The sequence below is a fragment of the Phyllostomus discolor genome, chromosome 2 (assembly GCF_004126475.2).
Source record: "Phyllostomus discolor isolate MPI-MPIP mPhyDis1 chromosome 2, mPhyDis1.pri.v3, whole genome shotgun sequence".
Taxonomy (NCBI): domain Eukaryota; kingdom Metazoa; phylum Chordata; class Mammalia; order Chiroptera; family Phyllostomidae; genus Phyllostomus; species Phyllostomus discolor.
The window spans coordinates 47,185,779-47,206,177 of NC_040904.2; the positions used below are offsets into that span (position 1 = coordinate 47,185,779).

Genomic DNA, 20,399 nt, shown 5'->3' on the forward strand with positions numbered 1-20,399 from the left:
ATGCCTCCCCTGAATGGAGACACAAAGCCCCACTGTCCTTGGAAGTTCCACATTCACAGGTCTGCCTCATCTGCCCCTTCCAGCACCAACCCCAGGAAATTAGACAGCTATAGAATCTGCTCTGACGCATTTTCATAAGATTGGCAGTGTCACATATGATACTACATCCTGTGTGAGTAGTGGTGCCACAGCTTCTAATTTCTACAGAACACAGGAACATATTCTCCAAGCCCCAAGCCAAGACAAACACACACACACACAGAGCCAATGCCTTGCAGTGAATTTCAGCAGGTCTCTCTTCCCAGGAAATAAATTCAGGCAACACTGAGACCCACAGATCCCAACCAACTGACAGCCAGAAGTACAGTCATTACATACTCATTTGTGTTTCTACTGCACACCACCGTGATTGTCCCTGCCCCCGAAAGCTGCACGTGCACCTTTAAATCTGTACCTACCTTTTATTTTATGAGTCCACATACATTTAAGTGGGAATTTCGAGTTCTGAACCAGTGCTGTCCAATAGAAATTTGTGTGAATATGTTCTATACCCGCACAGTACAATATGGTAACCACTGGCCATACATGGCTACTAAGCACTTGATATGTGTGGCTGCTGCAACTGAGGAACTGAATTTTAAATTGTATTTCATTTTAATTAATTTAAATAGTCACCTCTGGTTAATGACTAACATATTGGACACTGCAGCTCTAAATAATTCCAACCAAGTGGACTCTAGTGCTGGAGCATAAAACTGAGCCTTTTCAACTTCTCCAGGGGTAAAGGGGAAGGTGCTGGGAGACAGGTGCTATCTTCATTGCTCAAGCTTCCTTTTGACCATTGCCTCTCCTGATGAAAGAAGGGGAAGGGATCAGCCAAAGAACATATGTGCATAACTCACAGGCACAGACAACAGGGTGGTGATGGCCTGAGGGAGAGGAGAGGTGGGGCTGCATGGAGGAGGCCACAGAGAGAGAAATGAGGACATCTGTAATAGTGTAAACAATAAAAATAAAGTTTTGGTTGTTTTTTTTTTTAAGACACAGCCACAATGTCACCTGGAAGATCCCTAGGTTGGGTGAAGACACATTGAATGTTGACTGAAGATGCATCGGGTGGGCCCACTAACCTCTCCAAGGGGAACCATGGCACGATGGTCAGAAGCAGCTGAAGATGAGCTTGAGAATGAGGCAGGGGCCAGACCAAACCTAATGAGGTCCCACTGGGGTGTGGGCTATGGAAATGAAGCAAGAGGTGGGGTAGAGATGGAGGTGGAGAGAGAAGCTCCCTCTCTGTGGGTTTAGAATTTTCTCTCCTTCCTCATCACTGTAAATTATATTTGCTTCTTTTTAAAGATTTTATTCATTTATTTTTAGACAGAGGAAGGGAGGGAGAAAAGGAGATAAACGTTCATGTGAGAGAGAAACATCGATGGGTTGCCTCTCCCATGCACCAGGACTGGGAATAGAGCAGCAAACCAGGGATGTGTCCTGATCAGAACCCAACAGTAACCTTTCACTTTGCTAGACGACACCAAACCCACTGAGCCACTCCAGTCAGGGCTCATCACTAGATTTTAATGAAAGGACCATTAAGCATCTCCTAGAGTAGAGCAAACCCCTCACTCTGCAGAGTAATAAACTGAGGTCCGGAGAGGTAACTGAGTTGTCCAGCATCATGTATTGAACCTGTGGCAAAATCAGGACCAGAGCCGGGTCTTCCTCCCTCTCACCCACAGGTGCCATCCTCCCACCCCCACCAGCTCCACTAAAGAAAGGCAGAGCTACGGAAGGAGAAATGCAGGTAGACAATGAATAGACAGAGAGAGGCCCAGAAGAGGCACCAGCGGAGAGAGAAGAAGTTGTAGCCTGAGCTCTCCTGGGCCTTTGTCTTGGAGGCATCACAGAAGGTGTAGGTCGCCTCCTCCTCCAGCAGCTTCTGGCTGGGCTTCCAGTGCACAATGCCCTCCTGGCAGGCCTCGCAGAACTCGCTGCGGTGCGGCCCACTATCCGGGCGGCTGGCCACGTGGATGCGGTACTGGCCAGCGTCCTCGTCGTAGCATTTCTCACGCAGGCTGGTGATAAGATTGTCCACCAGGCCCTCGATGTTCTCCTCCAGCATGCTGGACTCATCCAGCCTTGCGGTTCCACATTGGTAGCACAGCTGCTTGAAGACGCGCATGCGCACCGAACCCATTCGCTGTGCACGGTCCAGGTGCATGTGGAAGAGGATGACCACATGAGATGACTGCCAGGTGTGCCAGCACCAGGAACAGTGGAACCTGTGGGGACAGGGGACGGGGAGAGGGATAGAGAAGATGGGCCTCCCTCCTAGTAGCAGCTTGCCCTGGAGGAGTCCTAAAAGAAAGGGCCCTGTGTGCCTGTGCACTTGGGCTTCTAGCTAGAAGCAGAGTGTTTATTGTGCACTGGCTTCCTTAGCACTTGAGCCTGCCAGCCCCACCTCCCCAGGTTGGCTCCCAGGGACCTAGAGCAGCGCAGCATCCTCAGGAGCCTGGTACAGGAGCCATCTGGCTTCCTGCTACGTTCTCCAGCCTGCCATCTGCACACTCACTGGTGGCCCCAGCGCTCTCCAAGCCTAATGTGTTCAGGACAGGCACGGGATGTTGCAGTGTTCACTCCCCTGATCTGGACCTTACTCCTCCTCTGGGAAATGCAGGGTGAAGGTGTCCAATAAGGAGGGTCAGACCTCCTGTGACTCTGATAAGGGGGGTGACCAGCATATCTCACTCTAGTGAAAGCTTGCTCTAGGGCGAAGAGGAGATCCTTCTAACTGTGCCAAGCACAGACCACCAAGAATCCACTGGCTGGACAGGTGGGTGGGTGAGAGGCAAGCAGGAGGAGGATTGTAGAGTTTGGTCCCTGCTCCTTCACAAAGAACACGCTCTGTCCTTTGGCCTATAGTCCCTACGCCCCACTCCACCCTGCAGCGGAAACTGGAAAAGCGGATCCTGCTCTGCACCCCTTCCACATACGTGCACACACCAACACTTACCATGTTTTCTAACCTGGGGTCCCCTAGAGTCCTAGCCTTCCCAAAACAGAGAGAAGTCGCCTGGGGCTTATCCAACCACCAGCCCCCACCCAATGCTTTCACACCTGCAGTGACACAGCGCTTGATACCTCCAGGAAAGTTCTTTCTATCCCTGAGATGAACCTCTCACAGGCCCCTGTGACAGAGGCTTCACAGGCAGTCAAGGGTCTATTGGGCTGAGTCTGCCCTCACTGCTCACCCACTCTGGGGAAGCCTGCCCCTGAGCCCTGCAGCCCACACCCCACATAAGCACAGAACTGTACCTAGCACAGCCCAAACAGGGATGTCCGGAGAGCAGCCTGACTGGTCCTGAGCCAGAAGGGCCCTTACCTCCATGCCGGCCAGAGCTGCAGGGAACCAGGACTCGTGTCCCAAGGCTTAGAGGTAGAGCGAGCCTATGCACAGAGTAAGGACAGAGCAGCAGTCGAGCAGCAGTCCTACAGTCCTGCCTGAGGCCAGGTGGGGGACACATGTCACCAGCCAGAAATAGGACCAGCTGATCCCTGAGGGAAGGGAGCTCAGCCTCTAAGCTCCTGGGCCATTGCACCAAAGTTTCCAGCCCTTTGCACTCCTCCCACCAGCCAGCTCAGAGGCTTCATGTTTGCAGCCTCCTCCTTCTACACCTTCTTACATCAGACCAACTCAGAGTTGTTTCCCAGCCCCCAGACAAACCTCAGATGGTAAATCTCAAAATATCAGGCCTAGCAGTAGGGGGCCTTAAGGACCGTCAGCCTTTCATTTTACTGAGATGAAACAGAAGCCCGGAGAGAACGAGAGCTCTCTGTGCACACAGCCAGTCAGACACAGCCAGGACCCAGCACACAGGTGTCTGATACCTGTCTCCTGAACTGATTTGAATTGAATCGAACCAACCAACCTCTGCCTCTCTGTCTTTTGTCCCAAAGACAGGTTCACTCCAACAGTTACAGGTCTTGGAGCAAGAACACAAATGTAAACTCCCCATCCACAGTCTGTCTCCTGTTCTCACCATCCACATCACAGGGCACCTGAGGGGCTTCACGTACAAAACATGTCTGAATACACTGTGCGTCTGCACCCCCAGAGCACAGCCACCTGTTGGCCTCCCAGGGACCTAACGGCGCTGCCTGTCTTTGAATCGATGGACCCAGGGAAGAGGCCTGCACAGACCCTGGAGATGAGTGTGAGGCAGCTTGGGCAGCAAATGCTGTGGTCCCAATCTCACATCACAGTGTGGAAGGGGGAAAGGCATGTGGGCTTCAGATGGACGGGTCTCCTTTGCCTTAGGACTACTGGCACTAACGGCAAACACACAGTTCCTATAAGGTATGCGAGATGCTGGGCCCTATAGACCTATGGGAAGTCCCACCTAAAGCTAAGTCTTTTTGTCACAGACTCCCAGATAATGGAGCTGGAAGGGACTTGATAAATCATCTAAGGCCAACCCCCTGATTTTGCAAATGTGAAAACTGAGACCCAGAAAGGGAAAGTGACTTGCCCAAGTGTGCAGAGTTAGCTAGTTGTAGAGCCAGGTGAACAGTACATGTTTTGTATTCAAATCAAACTGGATAGAGCTGACCGAACAGACCTGGGACCAGAGCACCAGCTCCCATCCCTCAGCTAAGGCTTTCCCTAGTAGACCTTGCAGCCTCCTCCCCTCAGTTCCTGCCACTCTTTATGGGATTATGACTGCAGGGGCATTGAAGATATTATAGCTCTTCAATTACTGTGGAAAACAAAGAGAGGAATACAACTTGCCAGGGTCACCCCAGGAGTCAGTGGTACAGCTGGGATTAGAACCAAGGCCTCCTTGACCTACCTCACAGTTTCTTCTCTGCCCCCTACCCTGACTTGACAGCCAGAGGAGGCTCCCACATCTCTCTGTCTCTGCTTGGAAGGTGCCCAGGGATGTGTTCCAGGGGCTGTCTGCAGGGCCTGCTTTCTGGGCCTCTCACCTGCCTGAGGCATGCTGCTCCAGGTACTGCTTCCAGCCAGGGGCCAGCTCACTGGGCTTGAGGTTGGGGTCTATGATAAGTTCCCAGCTGTCAGCTGGCTTTGCCACCTCCATCTTCTCATAGAAGACTTTCTTCCACTCACAAGTGGTCAGACTGGTAGACATGGCCCTGCTGGCAGGGGTGGAAGTTTGAGCTCCACCTGAGTGAGAACGCAGAAGCAGCCCAGGTAGGTGCAGAGTGGTTCAGTCTCTGTGGTTTGAAAATACTCATCACTGGGACCAGGAGGAAACAGGAGCCTGCCACCGCCTTTGTCACCTTGGAGCCTGTTACTATGGCAGCTGAGCAGGGAACCAAAAGGCAGGGCTGAGGAGGAGAGAGGTCTCCAGGGAGACTTATGGGGCTCCGAGCTGAGCTTGGGAGGCAGGGCTGGGTGTTAACACCAACTAAATAAAGCAAGCTGGGGGTGGGAGGCTCAGCCCAGACCAAACTCACCCTCGCTTCCAGAAACCTCCAGGAAGCAATGACAACTCAGTGGCCCTGCTTCACCATACTGCCCTTCCAGGCATTCCCCCCATCATTGGTCATGGCAACTCTGCCACCCTAGGGAACCAAGAAGGAACAGGGATGGAGATGCAGAGCCTGCAGCTTCTATGCCCCGGATGAGCTGGGACCATCGTTTACCATGAGCCAGGGACTAACTGCTTGACCTGTGTGCTATCCCAGGCTGGGGTTAGCTTCATCCAGATCAGGAAACTGAAGTGTACACAGCTCTATGTAGCTCATCCAAGACTCATAGCAGGCCTTCCAGAATGAATCTCATTTGTTCATTTATCGCAGTACTGTTGAGCTCCCAGCGCACAGGGACCAAGAAAGAAGTGACATGGTGCTTTTGCTTAGGGAGATCTGAGACCAGTTAGTGAGATAGAATGTAATTTAACCTGCTGTGAAAAGCACAGTAATAACATTTTAGATTCATAGAGTCGTAGAATTATTGAAACTCATATTTGGTGCCTGGTCCCAAGCCACCCTGAGGCAGTTGCCGCAGGAACAAATTCATTCTGGATTGCAGCGTCCCACTGCCTGCGCTGCTGTTGAGAGGCCAGGCAGTAGGGTACCCACAACTCCCGAAGGCCCAATTTAGAGACTTCAGGGACTAGGAAGGAGCTTGACCACAAATTTTCATAATCCAAATGAAGACACAATCACAAGAGGGAGAGAGGCAACCTCAGCAGAGAAATGATTAGGTGATTTGGCAGCTTATGCCAAGTCTGCCCCAATGTCTGTGTGGCCTTAACATCTGGTCACTTCCCCCATGGACTTCCCTCCTCTCACCTGCACAGGCAGTGCTATGCTGCATGGCTGCCAAGGCCTCCTCTGTCTGTAATTGGTCCCCAGACACGTGGAGGCACATGCAGCGAAGACCATGCAGAAACGAGAAGAGATGCTGGGAACCACAGAGTAGTGTCCAGTGTTGAGCTGCAGACTTGGCACTTGTGTCCGGGAGATGTTTGGGTAAGGCAAGGTCGGGAACAAGACCACTGCGTTTTCTCTGGGAATGGGGAGATGTCATCTGCTAGTTTTGTACTGACAACCTCAGAAGGGACAAAACTATGAGTCAGAGCCCTTGACTGACAGCTCTAGAAAGGAACTTTATTTTTTAAAATATGATTTTTTAATTAAATTCTCTACCCCTTAATCTAGCTCTCTTGACAGTGAATTACTACATCTGAAGTTCGGAAATGGGAAGTGAGTGGCCCAGGTCTCAGGACTGGGCTGCTCCCACCTCCCTGGGCCAGCCACCACCCAGGCGAGGCCTGAGGACCCTTGGGTTCCTAGGAAGGGGATAAATTGAGGAGTTTAAGGCCTTAAAATCCAGTCATATTCTGCACACTTGAGGAGTAAATCTCTGAGAAATACTGTTCCATTGTTCCCAGAACAAATGACAAAGAAAAAAAACCCTGAAATGATGGAGGGTGAGAGTTGGCAGGATTTACCTGTTTGGTTTTGCCCAAGTGATGCCATCCTCCTTAGGCCTAGAATCAGGTTTAATTTAGAGTGGGAGCCCTCTAAGCAGAAACAAATATAATTCATCTCTCTGTACAACAGCTCTGCTTTCTCTAAAGAAAAAATCTCACTTGTGATATAATTAATGAACACAGTTACCACTTCAATTTTCTGAAAATGTCACTGGGTTCCCGTAGAAGCTAGAGTTTAAAAGCTCACTAAGGCATAAATGCCTACAGCTGTAGCCACATCGCACACTGGCAGTTTTGTTATGCATTGCAGCCGTATTGTTAATTTATATAATACTGTTTAAAATAAAGGAATTTTTACTCTATTATAAAATAAAACACTATTAACCTATGTTCTGCAAACAAAATTAACAAAGGAGAATAAGGATAAGAGAACTAGTCCCCTCTCCAATTTGGATTGAGGGTTAGTAAATACTTTTGTAAAATGTCCATTACTTAAATGTTACTTATTAGAATAACATAGAGAATGTCAATACAGAGCCTAAAATATAAAAGAAATGAGCTGGGGGGTAGTGTAAGTAGATATCACCGGGAGGGTATTGAAAACTCTGTGTACGCTTACCCAAGATTTTAACACATGGTCTTGGCCAGGGTGGTGTTTGGGATGTATGTAATACCACCTCAACCCACCCCAGTCCTGAGAAAAAAACAGCTGTTGCTACTGCTGGGAATATAGGCAGTAACAACAGGCATCCTGGGGCCAAAGAAGAAGAAGGAGGAGGGAGAGGAGGTGAAGCAGGGGGAGGAGGTTGAGAAAAACTGAATGAGTAGTTCAGAATATTTCTTAAGGAAAAAAAAATAGGAGAAATACAAACTATGTTCTGTCTTCCCTATTTCTCCACAAATCAAAGGTGCATGGCAGGTGCCACTAGGCAAATCTGAAGTCCCCAAGGAATCTTTTTCAAGAGCAGTTAGGAAGGCCTCTCATCCCCAGGGTGCAGTGCTCAGAGGCCGCATGGCTCCAGCTCCATGCTCAGGTGGGGAGTGACCTCTGCCCCTGGGGGGGGGGGGGGTGGCGTTCACATGGTCAGAACAGCTCACAACTTTCAAGCAGTGTGTGCAGTGAAACAGCTCCCAGGGGAGATTGCCTGTTGCTCTGCTATCAGTTTTCCACAACCAGAACAACGATGCAGGCAAATTCTGTTCTTGTTGGTATTCAAGGGTCCAAATGCTATTGTCCATGCTTCAGGCACCACAAAGTCTCTATGAAGGGTGGCCACATCTACTGTCACTTTTTTATTATTCTAGGCAGAGATTTGGTAAAGAATTGTCATGCTCTTTATGGGAAGTACATAAATCAAAAGAGTGGGGTGGGAACAGGAGCATTCCCTGAAAGGAAAATAATAATGACAATAATAATAATTAATAATAGTGGTAATACTAATAGCATGGGTTGAGTAATTGATTTAGTGGTTCAGGAAGGAAGAATATCAATTCTTCCATGAGAAGAGACTGTGGAGCTCAGGGGCCTGGTGATGCTTTTAGAAGACTCGGCCTATGCTAACTTCTGCCCAGGAGGTTGAGGGCCTCCACCAGAGTTCTTCAGCGATACCTAGAAAACCCACCAGTTTCTGGGGAGCCGAGGCTCCACACATGCACACACACACACACACACACACACAGCCACAACTCCAGTCCCCTTGGGACCATCCTACAGATCATGACAGAACAAAAAGGAAGCATGGGCAAGCTTAAGCCAGCTCTCCAAGCTTCCACTCTCAAATGACTTTAGCCACTTTTTCTCACATTCCATTGGCCAAATCAAGCCAACCCTGCAATGGAGCGGGGAAATATATCTTGCCAAAGGTGGGTGGGGCATTTTGCAGAGGGGTACCAAATATTTTGACAATAATAAAATCCATTACAGCATCCACCTGAATGATGGCACCCTCCCAGAGCAATGGAGTTACCTGGGTTCTGTAGTGCGGTGTAGTCAGACACACTGGGCTCAGTTCCAACTCTTCTTTGAACTGCTCTGTGGACTCAGTGTCCTATCCTAGGACCACCTATCCTAGATTCTCCAGGAAGATCTGCATTTCAAGGCCGCTGCCCTTATCTCTCTAAAAGTACATGTAGTTTGCAGCCCGTGAAAAACTGGGGTCACCACATAAATATGGTGAATTTTAATCTCGACCCTTGTAGATCCAGCCCTCAAGTCCTAGCAAAATGGTTTTTACTGAATTCTCTTGCATATTTGGGCAGAAAGACACATTTGTGATAATAATAATTAACAAAATAAATCATGCACCACCACAACGTTTCAGAGAACAGCATCTTTGAGGTTGGCAGCAAGGATGCTACTCGGTCTAGTTCCCATATCTGGAGGACAGCATTAAAAGGAACAAGCTTTCTGATGACCACCAGTTTTAAAATGCTTCTTAAAATGTTATTTCTAAAAGCATTAATTATGTGACAGAAGGGCAAAGCACCATTAGGCTGAAATAGGCCTTACTGTGTATGTCCTTTACAATTCACGTTAGATGTGAATTCCAGTAACACAGGAGCCATGTAATCTGTCTTCACGAGTGGGATTGAAGGGGAGCTGTGACACTCTTTGCTTCTTGGAGCTGGGCTCACAATCACAGGTCTAGAAGGCTGTTCTTCCAGCCACTGTCATCTGAACACAGTGCTAGTTATCAGAAAGAGGGGAGGCTCTGAATCTACCCGGAGCTGCTCTCGAGGAGGATAGCTAATTTCTAAATAAAGTTCTTGCTTCACTCAGACACACCAGACATGGCAAACACCACTGTGAGAAGCATCCCTGTCCTGGGGCTACAGACCAGTCTCGCACTGAGGGTGATGCTGCTGCTCATAAAGCCTTTCAGCAGCTGGACTTGAAGGACATTGTTTTTTAAATCATAAGTTCATGCTGACATTTTCCAATGGTGTTTTCAACATTGCTTTATTGCAAAAATATTTTAGCCCAACTATAATTTCAGACCTTTCTGTTTATAAAATGTCATAAATTAGTTTTACTAATATAAATCATTGTTTTGTCTGTCAAAAAGTTCAAAATTATGACACCATTGTTAAGACTATCAAAATGCTATATAATTTTACAGTAATTATGGTTATTGTCAATCATTAATATTGTTGTATGTCCTACCCATTACACACAGTCAAATCACTTTATTTCAAGCTATGAGTAGTAAGTCATTTATGTTCTGGTAATTTAATCATGTATATGATATATTATATGCTTTAGTTTCATTTATTCATTTAACACTCAACAAACATTTACTGAGTACTTGATATGTGTCTAGGTTCTTTTCTAGGTGCTGAGGACAATAGGGCAAAAAAGGCAAACATCCCTGCAGTCACGGAGCTATATTCTCCCGGAGAGTAAAAAATGACAAAACAAAAACTATGGTAGATGTTAACAGAATGTAGGTTTAGAAAATCAACAGGAAGGGAGAAAGGGAGTGTGTGGATGGAAAAGGGTAGGGAAGGTTGAAGTTTCGACCATGTGGCAGGAAAGGCCTCAGTTGAGAGTGACATTTGAGGAAAACACAGCAGAAATGAGGAGGAGAGTGATGCAAACATGAGGAAGAACATTTCAGTCAGGGCAACAGCAAGTGTGAAGCCCGTGTATCAGATTTCCAAGGCTGCTGGATGATGGGAACTGCTCTGCCTGGTATCAGAAGCTGTAACCCCCACCTAGGCTAAGGCTAAGGGAATGCCCTTGGAACCATAAGCCAGCAAGGAGACAAGCTTATCTCCCTGACAGGAGCGCGCTTCTGCTCCTTCATACCTCACCCTGCCTGGACCCCAATACTTGGTTGCTTAGCCAATGACAGGTAAGATTCCCCAAGGGGGAAATAATCTAAGACAGGCACGATCACGTGAGAGGCCCCCAAAAGAAGGACTTTGGGGGCTACAGCAAAAGGGGGTGATGGACTCTCGCCCTTTGGCTTTGACAAAGCCCAAATCCTCCTGCTCTGCAAGAAAATCTCTTAATCTCTTGGCTGCCTTACTTCCCTTGCTCTGCCTAAGCCTGAAACAATGACAGGGTGGTGCCACCCTGCACTGGAAAGGGCGGATTCCCCGGGTGATCAGGCTTAAGAAAGAACATGTAAATTCCTATGAAACCTTCTTTGTTTAGAATGCTCTAATTAAATGAGAAGGGTCCAAGGAGGAAGTTAGTTTGTTCCTTAAAGTCTTACAGCTCTTTGACCCTGACTCAAAATAGACCCTCAGAGTTCCTTGTTACCTATTCTTTGATCCTTACTTCCTCACAATGAATAATGTGCTTTACCTGAATTCTTATGCAAAACGAACACAATAAAAGCCAGTTTGGACGGTAAATCATCTCGCTCCCCACTAGAGGGGGTGGCCGTTCTGTCCCTACTTCTCCACAGAAACTGGTCTGTCTCTGTGCATGTTTTTTCTCGCGTTTCGACAACCCATCCACAGCGTTCCGTGATTACTGCTGGCCGGTGACCCACACATCAGCTGGAACAACTTACCCTAAACTTGGTGGCTTGAAATAACAGAAATGTGTTCTCTCACAGTTCCAGATGCCAGAAGTCTGAAGTCAGTATTGCTGAGGCAGGACCAAGGTACTGGCAGGACCACACTCCCTCCGGAAGCCCTAAAGAAGAACCCATTCCTTGGCTTGTGGCCATGTCCCTCCAGTCATCAAGGCCAGCACCTGAGAACCTCTCTCTGCTCTGTCTTCGCATCGTCTTCTCCTCTGTGTGTAGTAGGATCTCCCGCTGCCCTCTTCTTACAGGTGTATGCGGTTGCATGTGGGGATCACAGGAAAATCCAGGAAACTGCCCATCTCAAGATTGTTAACTTAATCCCACTTGCAAAGACCCTTTTTGTATAGAAGGTAACATTCACAGGTGCCAGGCACTAAGAGTGGCAATCTAGGGGAGCCATTTCTCAGCCTCCCACAGCCCCTCAGTGGGAGTGCACCTTCTGTGCCCAAGGGACAGTGACAAGGCCAGTGGGGCTGGAGCTGAGCAAGCCAGCCGGGAGAGTGGGAGGAGACGAAACAACTGTGCTCAAGCTGACAGCCAGGTCTCACAGGGCCTGCTAGGCCGTTTGTGTCAGTGAAAAGGTGTACAACAGATGAGTTGCATGATGTAACTTAAGTTTTAATACAATCATCCAAGTGCCCTGTTACAAATAGACTGCAGGGAATGATCAAGGATGCAGTGGGGATGGTGGGAGTGGATTAGGGACTAGGATGCTATTCAATACAAGAGAAGATGTGTTTTGCCCAGGATGACAGTGTGATGTCATCAAACTTGGGTGATAAAGCCAGATTCTTCACATATTTTAACAAGATGAACCAAAAGATTAAATGATAAGTATGAGAGAGAGAGAGAGAAAGATGCCCCCTACATGTTTGATCTGAGCACCTGAGTGCCCATTTCTGAGGCAGACAGGAGAAATGGGTTTTTGGAGAAGATCAAGAGAAAGGTTCAGAAGATGTTAAAGTCTGAGAAACTAGAGTTAATATTCAAGTTTGTATCCAGTTTAATTGCTTAATTCATTGTACCATAAAGGTTTCAGAGCTCTTACTTGTAATACTCACATGGCAATAACTTGCATTATTGATTTTTATTTGGTAACAGCATTCAGTTACCAGAGAGTAAAGGAAGATGTTTAAAAAATACTAGCAGCCTAATCCCCATAGTGATGCCCGAGAGTCTTTCACACTCCTTGTCTGAGTGACTCCACATACACTTACTATGTTCATTGGGCTGTGGGAACCCTCTCTGGATGAACGCTAACTGGTTTTCATTGTTTATAATGGACATAAAACTTGCAGTATTGTTACTGAGAACCTTCCAGATATGGCGCCCGGAACTCTTGATTTTAAATTTGAGCCAATCTACCATGGCTTTCAAAATTATAGACCAAGGAGAATATGATACATGTTCTTAAAACATTTCTTTTTAGATGTATCCAACTCAGCCTCAAATGTGCTACATCTTTTATTGATAATCTTGTCTTCATTTCACAGTTTTCACATTTATCTTTCCTCCTTTGCAACACTACCAAACTTTTCCTCTAAGCATGCAATGTGCTTGGATAAATATGTGTCCCACATACATTCGAAAGAGGCTTCCAGAAGGGATGATGCATGAATAAACCCTTGAAGAACAAGCAAGTGACAGCTGCCCCCAAAAAGGAAGTAAATGTATTCTAAGAAGGGGAAACCATCAGCAAAGATTTGGAAGATGAAATCACCTAAAATCATTCTTGAAACTCCCTATCCATCATTTATACATCCCCATCAGGGAAGAGTGATAACAGTTGAGGCCTGAGAGATATGTGGAACCTGGGTTATGAAGGACTTTTAAATGTCATGCAAAGAGTTAAGAATTTTGTCTTAGAGAAAATGTGGAATCACTGAATTGCTTTAAGCTTCAACTACCCGATCAGACTTGCATATTGATAATGGGCTCTGTAAGGGTGTCTTCTCTCTCCCTCTCCCCATGAATTGGCTGGTGCTTAGTCAGCAATGCTGTTCCCAAGATACTCTCGCCTTGGTTCTGATTACTTCTAGTTTTTTGCAAATCCACATGCCTCTTTAGGAGGAATGGGAGGATCTTAACTCTATTCAAGCAAGGGACATACAGGAAAGAATAACAAATTGGATCTCATCAAAATAAAAAGCTTCTGCACGGCTAAAAAAATCAGCATTAAAATGAAAAGAGAACCAACCGTATGGGAAAACATATTTGCCAATGATACCTTAGACAAGGGTTTGATCTCCAAATAAATAAAGAACTCACACAACTCCACTCTAAAAAGACAAGCAACCTAATCAAAAAATGGCAAAGAACTTGAACAGGCACTTCTCCAAGGACATAAAGAGGGTTCAGAGACATATGAAAAGATGCTCAGTATCACTAGCCATCAGAGAGATGCAAATTAAAACCGCAATGAGATACCACTTCACACCACATTCAGTCAGAATGGCCATCATAAACAAGCAACAAACAACAAATTTTGGAGAGGTTGTGGAGAAAAGGGAACCCTAGTGCACTGTTGGTGGGAGTACAGACTGGTGCAACCACTATGGAAAACAGTATGGAATTTCCTCAGAAAACTAAAAATGGAACTGCCTTTTTTTTTAAAGATTTTATTTATTTATTTTTAGAGAGGGAAGGGAGGGAGAAAGAGAGAGAGAGAGAGAGAGAGAGAGAGAAACATCAATGTGTGGTTGCTGGGGGCAGTGGCCTGCAACCCAGGCATGTGCCCTGACTGGGAATCGAACCTGCGATACTTTGGTCTGCAGCCTGTGCTCAACCCGCTGAGCTATGCCAGCCAGGGCTGGAACTGCCTTTTGATCTGGCAATTTCACTGCTAGGATTATAGCCTAAGAACCCTGAAACACCAATTCAAAAGAACCTATGTACCCCAATGTTCATAGCAGCACAATTTACAATAGCCAAGTGCTAGAAGCAACCTAGGTGCCCATCAGTAAATGAATGGATCAAAAAACTATGGTTTTCTGTAATTCCATTTACAGAATGGAATTACACAGCAGAAAGAAAGAAGCTCCCATCCTTTGAAACAGCATGGATGGAACTGGAGAGCATTATGCTAAGTGAAATAAGCCAGGCAGTGAAAGACAAATACCATATGATCTCACAATTATCAGGAACCTAATCAACAAAACAAACAAGCAAGCAAAGCATAGCCAAAGACATTGAAATTGAGAACAGGCTGACAGTGACCAGAGGGGAGGAGGGAGGGGATAATGGCAGGAAAGGGTGAAGGGTTTACAGGAACAATTATAAAGGACACATGGCCAATAACAAGGGCAGGGTGGAAACAGGGGAGGGAGGTGGGGATGGCTGGGGTGGTGGGGAGGAGTGGGGGAGAAAGGCAGAAAACTCTGCTTGAACAACAATAAAGAAATAGTAATAATAAATTATTACATATTTTTTAAGTTAAAAACAACTCCCTACAGAGCTCTGTCGTGCATGGCCAGTTGAGACCTGCTGCATTAAGATGATTAGAAAAACAGTTTATGATATGTGTACTGGAAAGCAACTGTATACAGAATTTGTACAGTAAATGTTTTCTGATGAGTTTATAGTCAATAACCCTTCTATAGGCCATTTTTCCCAAAGGAGGTTCACGAAGTAGGTCCGCTGACGCACCTAAGTCTCTCAGTCCATTAGGACACATCCAATGAGCACATACATCCACAGGATGTCTGTATTGAAGTGCCTTAAGTCTCCTAGCTGGTTTTTAAAAGATGAAATAGGAGGACAGGAACTTCTTACTGTGGATTTATGCTGGTTGGCAGAGAAAAAGAGAGTCTGAAAATAATTTATACTAGAGAGTAAATTCTGTGATGATCAAGTAGGCAGGCAGGTACGAGAGACATAGAAGTTGCTTAATCTGCACTGCTCCCTGCAAAGCAATGAAGCAAAGTCCAAGAAGGTGAGAAAACCCTAAGGCTTAGTCCAGAAGGGCTTCAACTGATGGAAACTGGTCAGAGGACAACACCAGACCATGGGTAGCGGCAGTTTCCACCTGGCAGCCCAGGTCATTCTTCCAAGAGACGTTACATGATGTGAGACAGAGCAGAAGCTGCAGCAGAGTTCGTGCGGCACCAGGAACTGGGCAAGGAAACAACAGATCATTTCCTCATCTTCAAAACTTGTTGGGAGGAAAATCCTCATAAACTTCAGTTATAATCAAAGTTAATAGCGATAGAGAACTTAGTTTGCATGAGTGTTTCTAAGTACTTTGCATATATCGATTCATTTACATGAGCACTGTGTGAGGCCAATACCGTATATAGTTATTATCCCCATTACTTATAAGGAAACTGGGGCACAGAAAGGCAAAGTAATTTACTGGTGGTGACAGAGTTAGTAAGTGACACCTCCAGAATTTATATCCAGTCTGGCTTACTAACTACTGCATTTACCCCCCAACTAATTGTAACATTTTGAACAAAGGCATATTAATGAATAAATGAAAGTTTTATATTCTTTTCACCCTCTCTCTCTGACCTTCATTTTTTTTTACCAAGTTATTGGTAAAACGTTAGAATTCATTTGATCATAAAATGTATTTGGTTAAAAGTGAATCCTGGTGTGTTTCAGTCTCAACAATTGTTTAAAATGTGATACACCATCAATATTTTTACAGCTTGGTTCATGATTTATGAAACAGCAAGTCTTCTCTGAGTCTGTGTTGGCTCCTGAGCGCCCCCTTCTGAGGCCAGCATCAATCAGCACCTCAGCAGCAACGTCCCCCTGGGCAGTGCACAGGCACTCCCTGCTAATTCATTATAATGTCGCTTCGGTGTGAAAATCACTACCAAAAGGAGGAAACTTTATGAAAAGTTGAAAAAGCAGTTAATTTGTGATGTGAGACCATGCTTTGGCAACGCACGATTCTTTCTAATTGTGATTTCAGCACAAGTCAGAAAGCCTTTGCAAATATTTCACAGTTTTTGACTCAGGGGTTCCTAGAAGCCTGGGAAATATTCTCTGGCAACGTCAAGGGTCTGCTCTATTGGCACCAAGTTTGTAGACAGCCAGGAGACTTCAGTTCTTGTCTCAAACATGTAATCGCCCAGATCCATCACTTTCACTTCCTGAGCATGGATTTTCTATCGGCAGATTTCAGGAGTGCTGACCTCTACAGCCCGATGCCCTGCTGAGACTTGCGGGAAGGCTTCAGGGAAAAGGAAAGCGCTCTCAAGGACCGGGGTACAGACATCCGTCCCCTGGGCTATTTCTGCACACCTGTGTCCCTGTTTCTGTTCGCTTCTGTTGTCCCTGTCCCACAGCTCCTTCCGCTTTGCTGTAGTTCGCGCCCAAGGGAGTGGAGCCCGAGTGCACTGCAGAGGCTATTTTTTAATCTACTGGCAAACAGTTACTGACTCCCTGTCAGTGCAGAGTGTCGGGTGAGGCTCCGAGGCTACTGGGATGACCAAAACACCGTCCCTGCCCTCCTGGACTCAGTCTGGGGCGGCATCGTATTGTCTTTGTTTACAGCCTTGAAACAATCGCACCTTCACTGTGAGACACCCTATCCGTCAGCCCTCGGTTCCCTTGCTGGAATGAACTCCTGCCCTCTTCTTCTCTCGCCCACAAGTTGTTTAGAGCTGAAGTTTTCTTAAATTTACAGACAAATGGAATTTGTCCAGCTCCTTTTTTATTATTGATTTTGGACTTCATTGCATTGTCGTGAGAGAATGTGGTCTGTATGGTTCTCATCATTTGACATTTTCTGAGACCACCGTTGTTTTTTCTTTATTACCCTTTTTTGTATTTAGTTTTTAAACATTTATACTGAATCTATTTAGAGAGATAGTATACTATTATAATGAAAGCCTCAGGCTAGTAGAGCCAGATCTGGATTTTAATCTCCACTGTGCCAGTTACGGGTTCTAAATTACACAGATGAAGAACAAGTGAGTGGTTGCCAGGGGTTAGGGATGAAGGGAGGGGCAGAGGATGACTACCAAGGGTAGCTTGAGGGAGCTTTGTGGTGAGGGGACAGTTGTGCATCTTGACTGCGATGGTGGTTCTGTGAATCTGTACACACACACACACACACACACACATACAAATGAGCACATGTAACACTTGTGAAACCTGAGTAAAAGTTGTGGATTGCACCAACCATATCAACTTCCTGGCGTTGACATTGCACTGTGGTTACGGAAGACCGCTTGGAGAAACTAGGAGAAGGGCACGCTGGACCTCTCTGTACTATTATTGTAACTTCCTGTGGCCCTATAATTATGTAAAAATCAGAAGTTTTTTTTAAAATGATCCTGGCATATTGTGAGTGTTCAATAAAAGTTATTTAGTATTATTTTTGTCAGAGCTCTTTTCCAAGTTTTTCTACATTTAATATATATAAATTTTGAAGTTAAATAAACAGCTATAAATGTTATTTTTAAGAAAAGATTATACCTCAACGAAGACACTTATTGTTAAATATATAGAAACGGAGTCCCCATGCACTGTTAAGCAGGTTAGTGTTTGATAACTAGTGTCATTTCAGAACTGTCATGACACCCAGAGGCATGTACAAGGAAGTCCCAAATCCTGGGTCTGGGAAGGCTGGTCGTCTGGACACAGGAAACTCTGGAAACAGTAGATGAGAAATTGCCTCCAACAATTAGACTCTGTGGTCATGATAAGGGATTTCTATTAGTGACAGCAGTCGCTCATTGCTGTCTCCCACTCACATAGGCTGGAAAAGCCCGTGTTGTGGTTTCCAGAGGGGATTTGGAGGACCATCCTCTGTAGTCTTTTCATTTACAGTCAGAGACTGAGGGCCACGGAGAAGCTTCCTGACCAAGACCAGTGACCTCGAATCAGGGCTGGAGCTTTTTGTCCTGGATCTCACTGTGATGGGGCCCTGGCCAACAGGGATTGGATGATACCACCCCCCTCTTCCTCACAGCTACCCAGGGTCACTATGATCAGCAGAGGACAGGTTAGGGAGCACCCTGCAGACATTAAAGAACAGAGAGGTGTCTGGGGTGCAGCCAGTCCACACCTGGTACCGAGCATCAGGATCTCAGGGCAACGTGGTGGCAGGGAGGGCAAGGTGCCTGACATGCCTGGAGGGCTCCCTCTCCGTATTCAGAATCTGAGATTCTGACTCAAAGAGAATTCTAGTTCTGAAATCCTAAACACTCTCTCCATGGACTGTGTTGTACAGTCAAAAAGCTATGCACCAGGGTGCATAAAGAGAGGGGCGTCTTTTTGTTCACTCATTTACCGACCCACAAAGGTCATCCGTGCTAGGCAAGCCCTTGACTGCAAGTCAGAAAGTGAATGTCCATCCCCATCCCTGCCACTTACCAGCCTCGTGTCCTTAGGCCCTCCTCTCTGAACCTCAGTTTCCTCATCTGGCAAGTGAGGTTTTTACTTTCTTAACTGGCAAGAACGTGGTTAAGATTAAGTGGCCTCTTGAAAATGAAAGCCACTTGTGATCTATAATATTAGTTATACTTATTATTATTGTCATCACATAAGCTCCTGCCTCCCTCCAGGGTTCTATTAGGGAATGGCCTCTTGTGTCTGAGAATTGAGATATGACCCTCTCATTTCCAAGGAGAACTGCAAACCTGAAATTCAAAGGAATGACTTTCAGAGTGGAAATTTACACACCCAAGTAGGTCTCCAAAGGAGAGACTCTGGGGCCAGCGAACCTCAAATCACATCCCATAAGGCCACCAGCCAGTTCCGTTGGATGGCTTCACTGAGATGAAGAAGAGGGTTATAGGAAGGGAACAGGCACAAAGGCACTGGAGGCCACCTAGAAAAAAAATAGCACTGACCCCATTTACACCTTACTTCCCGGGAACCAGATAAAGTGGCACCGCAGCCGGCACTGCTTGACCTACCCTGCCACCTTGTGGCTGTTTCCTACACTGCACTAGTAGGACTGCCTCTTAAAACCCTGGTGCCAGAGGAGCTGTAAATCCAACTGGAACCCTAAATCACACACTCACCCTGTCACTCCGTCATTCAACAAATGTGCACAGATTGTTTTTCAGGATGAGGAAATTCATAGGTGGCCACTCTTGAAGGAGGTCCTGGGTAGAGGTGATGGCGGGTGGTGGTTGGGGGGCGAGGGGGGTGGGACTTGGAGAAAAAGGACACGCTGAGCAGGGGGTATGAGGGATACAAAGCCACCCAAGCCAGTATGGTTGGGAAATGATGCATTTCTCCGCGTGACTTAAAGTTAGGGAGCATCAGGTAAAGCAGTGGGGGAAGAGGTATAGTCCCACTCTCAGGAAATGATGTGTGTGAAACCCCAAGCCAGGGTGTGCTGGGACAAAAGGGGATGCATGCAGGCCACCCCTAGAATGCAGCTCAGTTCAAAGCCACAGAAGCTGTCCAACTCTAAACAAAATGGCCCTAGAACTAGAGACCACACCTTGTCTCTCGAGAGTCACATCAGACCTGCATTCCTGACCTCTTTGCATGGTCGAAACCAGGTTGTAAATGGGTTGGGATCTTACAGAACAGCAAGCTCGAGAGGGGCCTTGGTGTCCTTTAGTCCACCCCTCCCCACAAGTCAACATGACGGCCAACTCATTGTGAATCTTGTTTAGTTGCCTCAGTGGTAAGCTCAAAGCCCACTCCATCCTTAAACACCTGTTTGGAAATCCTTGATTCCATTCAGTTGAGCTCTCCCTTTTTATAATTCCTACCCTTTGGTCCAACTTTAGCTTCCCTGGGGTCACACCAAAGAAGTAATTAGAAGTGTGAGAATACATGAAGAATGTAATCATGTAGGGGCTGCACTGACATATTTTGGAATAGAAAATCATGGCAGTGGAAAGCAGTGATTTTAGCGGGAAGAACACTGGCTCAGGTATTTGGAGATTGGTGCCCAAGTCCTTGTAGAGTATCTTTGTTC

General features: G+C 46.4%; 1 protein-coding gene across 1 annotated transcript; it reads right to left on the reverse strand.

The window, feature by feature from the left end:
- Nucleotides 1-1,528: 1,528 nt before the first annotated feature.
- On the reverse strand, nucleotides 1,529-5,261 carry RTP2 (receptor transporter protein 2). The gene is made up of 2 exons (XM_028534432.2): nucleotides 4,987-5,261; nucleotides 1,529-2,282 (listed from the first exon to the last, which is right to left on the reverse strand). The coding sequence occupies exons 1-2, from the start codon at nucleotides 5,148-5,150 to the stop codon at nucleotides 1,769-1,771; spliced, it is 678 nt and encodes a 225-aa protein (XP_028390233.1). The 5' UTR covers nucleotides 5,151-5,261; the 3' UTR covers nucleotides 1,529-1,768.
- Between the last annotated feature and the right edge of the window lie 15,138 nt (nucleotides 5,262-20,399).

What these genes read in the sequence shown, in the direction of transcription:
- RTP2 (XM_028534432.2), bottom strand. Translation starts at nt 5,150, where the DNA reads ATGTCTACCAGTCTGACCACTTGTGAGTGGAAGAAAGTCTTCTATGAG. An exon ending in GAGCAGCATGCCTCAGGCAG is followed by an intron (nt 2,283 to 4,986) that starts GTGAGAGGCCCA and finishes CTGTCCCCACAG; the next exon opens with GTTCCACTGTTCCTGGTGCT.